The 8,921-nt window shown below is 39.0% G+C and overlaps 1 protein-coding gene across 1 annotated transcript; it reads left to right on the top strand.

Annotated features, from left to right (window-relative positions):
• The first annotated feature begins 1,665 nt into the window (after positions 1 to 1,665).
• On the top strand, positions 1,666 to 7,974 carry LOC140574302 (myosin phosphatase Rho-interacting protein-like). The gene is made up of 6 exons (XM_072694089.1): positions 1,666 to 1,831; positions 4,356 to 4,433; positions 5,034 to 5,099; positions 5,638 to 5,789; positions 6,688 to 6,772; positions 7,491 to 7,974. Exons 1-6 carry the CDS (start codon positions 1,718 to 1,720, stop codon positions 7,740 to 7,742), a joined length of 747 nt encoding a protein of 248 aa, XP_072550190.1. The 5' UTR covers positions 1,666 to 1,717; the 3' UTR covers positions 7,743 to 7,974.
• The last annotated feature ends 947 nt before the right edge of the window (positions 7,975 to 8,921 follow it).

Here is an 8,921-nt window from a genome sequence, read left to right on the forward strand (position 1 = left end):
ATTTACTTGCTCTGTAATGTGCAACATTTTAAAATCCTAAACCAAAAAAAGTTATTAAATTAAATTTAAATATCTTTTCAAAAATTCAAAACCTGCCACTGCCTTCCCTGTAATAAATGATGCCTGTTGCGATACTTCAGCCTGTTGTTGATCAGCAGTGTTTTAAATATATGAGTCACATCAGTTGCTCTGTAATGGACTACTGTCATTTTAAAAGTCCCAAAAAAATAGCTTCTTAAAATATCTGGAGTTATGAAATAACGGAAGTTTAGGAGGATGAACATACCCGAAGCCCCGCCTTCTGCTCTCAGCTAGTGCTCTACCTTCTATGACCCACAATGGAGTTTCCGCACCCCCCCCCATGACTAAGTCATATCTCTCAGTCTTCAGGGAGGGGGGGTGTGTGGGGTCTGGTCTTTAAACTCAAAAGATAAATCATCTGAACTCCAGCCCAAGTTCTGAGACTTCCCACCCTCTAACAGTCATACACCCTCCCCAGCTAAAATCATATGCTGATGGCTTCACTTGTACTGAGCTATCTTCTTACTTGAAGAGATGGTGGTCATAATTGAAATGAATGATCCCGGGATAGACACACACACAGAGACACACAAATAATGTAATGATATTGCTACTGGGGAGGTCTTTAGTTCTCGTCTGCATAGATCATGTCTATAGAAATGCTGTTGAGGGGTTAACATTACATTTACATTTACATTTAAGGCATTTAGCAGACACTCTTATGCAGAGCGGCTTACAAAAGTGCTTTGCTATTTACCCAAGAAAAACCTCAGCTAGTTTGAATAGACTGATAATTTAAAGATACCTCTAAGTTTAGACACTAGACTGCTGTGTAGGTTGTGTTGTGGTATACTGTGTGCTATTTCTATGATATTATTATTATTATTATAATTTGCCTCTGTATAATAAGTGGCTTACAGATGAGTATCAAATCAAAGGAAGCTTATTAATAAATGAGTGGAGATGCTTCCAGACAGCTGTACCGTATGATATCCTCTCATGCTTTGTGGCATGTTTACAAATGCTAAACAGGCCCAGAAGACCTCATTTGTCAGTGAAGATAGCTAGGGTTCCCCTGTAGTGGACTGGCGTCCTATCACTGGGTGTCTCTGTCTTGCGCCCAATGATTCTGGACAGGCTCTGGACTCGCCTCGACCCTGACCGGAAGGAAGCAGATAAGAAGACGAATGAATGGATGGATGTGAGGGTTCACTACTGGGGCTTCAGTCAGAAATACTGCTCAACAGGTCTCAGACTTGTGCATTTCGATCACAAGGCCTCTTCCAGCCTCACAATGAGTGGCATGAGTGGTCCCTAAGTGGTCTGATGAGATTGAAAATCACTGAAAAGTCGTATGCTGGGGTCTTCCCAGCCAGCAGATCTCAGGGGATCTTGGGGAAGACTGGTGTCCCGAGCCTCCGATTCAGATCTCTCTGAGCTCTTTCCTTTAATTTGTCCCCTTGAGTTTGGGGCTCAGAAAGGATTGGAGCCCCGCCTATTTAAGCCCCGCCCACACCCACCTGCGATCTAACTGTTCATGCGCTGATCTCGAAGACCCCTCCTGGCCAATCCTAATTCAGGGGGCGGGGCTTTGGGGAATGCGGGAGGGAGAAACGCGATAACGCGGCCCGGCTGTCTCAGACACAAACACTGGTCCGGCCGGAGCGGAGGGAGCACCGGCAAGTCGGCGGTGAAAATGGAGCAAATGTCGTGCAGCAAATTCCAGGCGAATATTTTCGACAAGAGCAGATGTCAGAACTGTTTCAAGTCCCGAGAATTGCATCTGATGACCGACGAGGAATTTGAGCAGGTAAGGCTGAAGTTCGAGGCTGAAGAGATGCTAGTTGATGTAACGTAGCTTAGCTGTCTTCAGAAATACACGGAGTTTCAGCAGAGCTGAGGCCAGAGGTTCAGATAACCCCAGCCAGCCAGCCAGCCAGCCAGCCAGCCAGCCAGCCAGCCAGTCAGTCAGCCAGCCAGTCAGTCAGCCAGTCAGCCAGTCAGTCAGCCAGTCAGTCAGCCAGCCAGTCAGTCAGCCAGTCAGTCAGCCAGTCAGTCAGCCAGTCAGTCAGCCAGCCAGCCAGCCAGCCAGCCAGCCAGCCAGTCAGCCAGCCAGCCAGCCAGTCAGCCAGCCAGCCAGCCAGCCAGCCAGCCAGTCAGCCAGTCAGTCAGTCAGCCAGCCAGCCAGCCAGTCAGCCAGTCAGTCAGCCAGTCAGCCAGCCAGTCAGTCAGCCAGCCAGTCAGTCAGCCAGCCAGTCAGTCAGCCAGCTTGCTGAGATGTGTGTCCGGACTGGTGTTGAACCTCTCTGCCGTCGCTCTTCCTGTGTGAGTCTGAAGCTGGGCTACAGTGAGGGCAGCGAGGCGCTGCGGCTGGGATCTGTCAGAGGAGTCTAGCGATCGTCTCCGGCGAGGGTTTTAGGGTGTGAACAGGGCTGGAGACACGGTTAAGGCTTGGCTGTCGGTCTGTTTAGCCTGTTTCTTGAACAGTTTATAGTTGATATAGTTCACACATAAAGCTAGAAATCTCCCAAGTAGCGCCTGGATGCTCATGTTCATCATTCTCAGTACTGGGTTTTAGTATGTGTGTGTTTATATATGGCATACAAGCGCTTTTATTGTGTTTATTTATTTATTTTATACATTTTTTTACACTATTGTAATATTTATAAAGGCATACAAGCTGTTGTAATGTATTTAGCTATTTATTTATTTATTATTATGTTTTATTTTTACTTTTACTACAGTGTCATGATATCGATAAAGATACAGTATCATGATATTTATAAAGGTGTACAAGCTGGTTTTATTGTATTTATTTATTTATTTATTTATTTATTATGATTTTACAGTATCATGATATTTATAAAGGTGTACAAGCTGGTTTTATTGTATTTATTTATTTATTATGATTTTACAGTATCATGATATTTATAAAGGTGTACAAGCTGGTTTTATTGTATTTATTTATTTATTTATTTATTTATTTATTATGATTTTACAGTATCATGATATTTATAAAGGTGTACAAGCTGGTTTTATTGTATTTATTTATTTATTATGATTTTACAGTATCATGATATTTATAAAGGTGTACAAGCTGGTTTTATTGTATTTATTTATTTATTATGATTTTACAGTATCATGATATTTATAAAGGTGTACAAGCTGGTTTTATTGTATTTATTTATTATGATTTTACAGTATCATGATATTTATAAAGGTATACGAGTTGTTTTCAGTGTATTTTTTTATCTATTAGTATTTTACTTTATTTTATTTATTATTATTTATTATTATTTTATTATTTTTTATTTTACAATTTCTATTAGTATTTTTTACAACAGTATTTGGTATCTGTAAAGGTATACAGTCCATTTAACTGTATTTTTAATTTATTATTATCATTATTATTATTAGTAGTAGTAGTAGTGATAGTAGAAATACTTTTCTTTTCTATGAAGGTATACAAGCTGAATTCTGTATGTGTAGAAAAATATCTGGGTGGGTTTATGGACCCGTGTGAAGAAGTCTTGTCATGTGACGAGTGTTGATCTACCAATGAGCATAAAACTGTACTATTAAATAATATATAACTTCATATTTGAATTTTGAATCTAGGAACAAATGCCCTTAAACCACACTCAAGAAAAGTAAAATGATCCTTTTAAAGAACAGCTACAAGTGCAAAAGTAGCAGATAAAACACAGTAAATTGCTTGAGTTAATTATAAAGCTGTAGTGGAGGTTCTTAGTATGTCCAGCATCCGTCAGCACAGGAACTTGTGAGACAGAGAATCTATAGAATACGTACCGTCACCTAAGGAATAGAAAGTGTCAGTGTAGAGCAGCTTTATATAATCGTTTATACATTAATTGTCATTGAGGTAAAATATTAAATTGATTGTTCAATTAATCATGAAACCCTGACATTTGCCTATAAAGCGAAGAATAGACCAGCCCCTCCATACTTGATGGTCAAAAGCCAATCTGCATCAAGAGCCATTCGAGCGCCAAGTAAGGCTCGACTTGACCCGCCATCCCTTAAGATCCTCAGAAGACAAGCAACGAACTTCCGCTGGGTGTCCGAACAGTTGCTTGCTGTCTTTAAATGCAGACTAAAAACTTCTAAGTGTCTTCCAAGTGTATTTGGGCGAAGTGTAGTGTTGAGTATTGTGGTATCCATATTGACTTTTGTGTTTAGTAGTATCTAAAGTGTTATTGTGACTTGAGTAGATCTTTTTGACTTCCTCTGACAGGTGTTCATTAGGAGAGGTTCATTTGATTTTAATTTATTGTTTATAATTTATCTGTTCATGTTAATGCCTTTCTTCACAGGCGAAACCCATCTATGCAAGCTGGCTGTGCCTCGCTCCTGAAGGCACCGATTTTGACAATCCGATGCATCGATCCAGGGTACGCACGGAGCTGGGGGTGAAATTTGTTGCTTTGGAATGATGTTGGCAAAAAAATAATGGGATCTTTTGAATCCTTTACTCGGATGGTCCATTGTAGATGCCTTGGAGATGCTCACCAGACATTCAACTAATATTCAACTGAATACGCATTAAATGCAAAAGTTGAATGTAATGAATGTAAACGTCTGTCTGTTGAATGCAACCCTCCACTTTACCCCAATCCTAATATTGACCTTACCCTTGAATCAACCCTAAATCCTACCCCTAACATTAACCTAAATCTTAACTCTAACCCTTAACCTATCCCTAAAAGAGTAAGGGTAAGATTAGGGTGCAGGGTTACATTCAAATGAGAATCAGTTACACTCAGCTTGGAGTTCAGTTGTATTGTATACATGTGAATGTAATAAAGTAAAATATAATAATGAGCAGAAATAAATAAATACTAAATTAAAAGTTAAGTGAAATGATCTAATACTATTTTTGCAGCAGTTTTCACATAAGTGTTAGATTTATGAAACTGGCATTTGCCAAAGAAGACATGCTTTGCTGTGTGCAGTCAGGGAAGCTTGACTCTTTTTTTTTTTTTGGGTTTCAGAAATGGCAGCGTCGCTTTTTCATTCTGTATGAGCACGGCAGGCTGCAGTTTTCTCTTGATGAGTCGGTAAGTGAGCAGACTAGTAGGTCATCACACACACACACACACACACACACACACACACACACACACACACACACACACACATGCTCACAAACAAACGAACCCGAAGAACAGGAATAGGTCTCGGTGGCTCCGTTGCTCCATGGCTCCGTGAATTTATGAGAGCTTTGTGCATGTTGTGGCCAGATGTGCTGCTGATGGTTAGACACAGCAACAGGCCTCACCAACAATGTGGAACAGCGCTCACCTCATGGGGTGGAACGTGGGCCATGCTTTGTGTGCTAGTCTCCACAACAGATCTCACCCTTGATTTGTGTAAAGAGTCATCAAGCACAGGTGACGGAATATAATTCCAATTTCCGCTTTGGAACGGGATTCTTTTCGGACAGGTGTGTTTTCAGTTTGGGTTGATTGAATGATTTCATTATTTGGTTATGATAAAAAACTCAAAACATAAGTGTGAGTGCGGGTATTGCGTCATACAGCTGTCTAGACCTCTTCTGATGGGGGGGGGGGGACGATTTTGTGTTTGTTTGTTTAGCCCAGTACTATTCCACAAGGCACAGTGGACCTGAGTCTGGGCACTGAGGTGGTCGAAGCTGAGGCCAGGACAGGACAAAAGAACGCTCTGTGCATCATCACCTCGGAGCAGGAGATCTTCATCAGAGGAGACAGTAAAGAGATCATTAACGGGTTGGTGACAGGTCTCGTTAGTTGAGTACAGACATAGTTGTGTATGTCTGGTCTGGATAGAGCTGCCGCTATCAATAATAATATTTATTTTTAAGAAGGAACTCCAACACCTATAATAATATTGATGTAAATTATAATTTAATATATGGACTTAACAGTAGACAAGATTTATTTGTTATTTGCATAACATGTCAGGTAATTACTCTGTGACAGGGCAACACTAATATACAGAAATGTACCAATTATACTAAATATATTGAACGAAAAATACTAAATATATTGAATGAAAAATACTAAATATACAGTACAAAATATAGTAGATGTATGTAAATACTATACATGATATACAGAAGCTCATCTAAAGTGTGTAAGTGTTAGACATTTTTGAGATTGAGGTGTCATAAAGGGGTCTCGCCCTTTAATAACATTTGAAAATGACCCCTCCCCCGCCTTATGCGACACTGTCTTGTATTGGGTCTCATTAAAAAGTGGCTTCTCATAGCTCTTCATAGCTTCAGTCTTAATGGATTTGGCTAAACTGCTGAAGGTTGAATAGATGTAAATTAATATCATTAATCATGCTGAAATTTAGAAGGATAAAAATAAAGAGTTACAAAAATGTGCTCTGTTCATTACTGTCCAAAACAGTTTTTTAATCATACTTATTATTGTTGTGCACCTTCACATTGTTGTTTATGATTAAAAAGATAATAGTTTTGATGAAGCAATCATGGCAACCCTACATCTGTGGTGTGTGGGGTTTAAGGATAGTTAGTAATTATTACATGCTTTATGTACAGAGACTTACAGTGGTTTGAATGGCATATTCATTTTTGTATATTTATGTAAGTATGTATTTTTTTTTATTTATTTATTTATTTATTTATTTTTTGTCCAGTTGGAGTGAGCAGCTCATCGTTTTCCAGCAGATCAACAATCAGAACCAAGTGAAGATTCATGAAGTGTCTTCTGTTCCATACCAGGTGATCCTCACAGTTTAACTGCTGTTATGAGCTACAGTAAACTGCTAAAACAGCAGCACATTTTTTAATGCACAGCATCTCGTGGATGTGGCTTGTAACTCACTCCCTCACTCACCCAGTCACTCAAATACATTTTGGTGCTTTGCATTAAAGACCCTGCGTGTCCTTGTTTTAGTTTTTATGTTAAGTATGTTAACATGCACGCAACAGCCCCAATAAGGTTTTAGTCCTTGGAACCAAGTTAACGAGAGCTGTATAAAAGAGTAGTAGTCACTTATATAGTCCTGTTTACATGCACGTCTTTTTTCAGTCTACAAATGGCTACATAGCTTTTTCTTTCCATTTCAGTATCTAAGCATGTCTGATCTCTTCCTCCAATACACCATTACACATGTGATCCATGTCAGCCATGGAGTCAGTTGAGTGTTTCCATGTTCAGATCAATCTCTTTCAATCAGGCTAATATCAGCCTGGGCCACATGCTTGAATCAGGCTAGGCATAGGTCGGCTAAGACTAACAGCCAAAACCTGCTATTTGACTAAGGCTAAGAGTCTCAGTGAAGCTAATATTGAACCATTAGTGTGTAATGTTTAAACATAGCTAATAACTCATTATTTAATTCCCTACGGTCCCATGTTTACTTTTTGTTGTTTTTGTATTGCCAGACCTTTTTAGACAGCGATGAAAACCCTAAACTGATTTCTTCTGCTCTCATAGGAGAAAGCTCTTGCAACGACAGCTGTGTGTGGCATTGCAGCCCCAGATATAGGAACAGTAGCAGGCAATGAACTCTGCAGTCCAGAGCAGGAAGAGGGACAGAGTCCTGATGAGACTGCTGCTTCTGCGGCGGTTGCTGCTGCTGATTCCCTGGGCTCAGGCAAGTGTAGAACAACAGAAAGCGAAAGCGAGCACAAAATTGTTAGTTTCTTATCTTGTTTTGCTTTTTTAATACTTAAAGAAATAGTTTAATTAAAGAAAACTGGCCAGCTGTAACTAGCTTCAAGGCTAACCGGTAATGTAAGCGTTGCACAGCCTGTACAGACAAGCATGCTGAGTTGTGTAGTAATCGCAAATATGCTTTGTAATGTAAACTGTGTGATGGAAATGGAAAAAAGAACAACACCTAGCTTAAATCTTTAGTAGCAGCCATTTTAAAACCTGAATTGTGTCCTTATTGTTTAATGTTCTTGAAGGAAATGTGTTTGAAAGGCAAAGTAAAGCATATATATATATATATATATATATATATATATATATATAAGTTTTTTTATTTACTAATAATAGGCAAGGCAAGTTTATTTGTATAGAACCTTTAATAGACAGTGACAATTCAAAGTTCTTTATACAGAAACATACAAAGAGATTAAGAAAAAGAAAAGCATTAAAAAAATGAATTAAAAATAAAATGGATGAATAAATATTATGCCGTAACCAAACAGAATTGTACCTTCAGAAGTTGATCCTTGGGATTCCAGTGTTAGCAAATTGCTTTCAAATTTGCAGTTGGGAAAGCTTCCGTTAACATTTACATGTACCCGAGACATTTCCAGCACCCTTAGTGAGAAAGAACAACAAACCTCTAAGCTGTTAATAATTTTTTTGTTTTGAGTTGATTACGCTAAGAAGAACATTTTGATGTACTCTGATAGTTTCCAGCACCCTAAGTGGGGAAGAGCAACACAGTTACAACTTTAATCAGTTGGATAGCAGCTGTAACTGTCTCTCCTACAATTTCCAAAGCTCTCCTCATGGGATTCTTGTATTATTTATAGTAATTAGGTGTGGGCGATGTGGTTAAAATATTAATTCATGATATTTAAAGGCGTTTCCGCGATACACAATATTAACAATACACATTATTGCAGACAAAATGCATCGGTAGCCAAAGATTCTCAGAAACTACTATTCAAATACTCTCCTGTACTTAGTACTGCCGTTTTTATCTCCAAATGTGCCCTTTTAACAGCCCTTTTTACACTGTCTGAAATAAAACTTTCAGTTGATCAGGGTTCTTTAAACCCTGACAATTTCCTCGATATGGTTAGAAAAGCATATTGTTTGTCACCAGAACAAAATTTAGCACAATACAATAAAATATCATCATGTTGCCTGTATAAGGTGACGTAGAACATAATTTGTGTCCTTCTC

The sequence above is a fragment of the Salminus brasiliensis genome, chromosome 12 (genome assembly GCF_030463535.1).
Source record: "Salminus brasiliensis chromosome 12, fSalBra1.hap2, whole genome shotgun sequence".
NCBI lineage: Eukaryota > Metazoa > Chordata > Actinopteri > Characiformes > Bryconidae > Salminus > Salminus brasiliensis.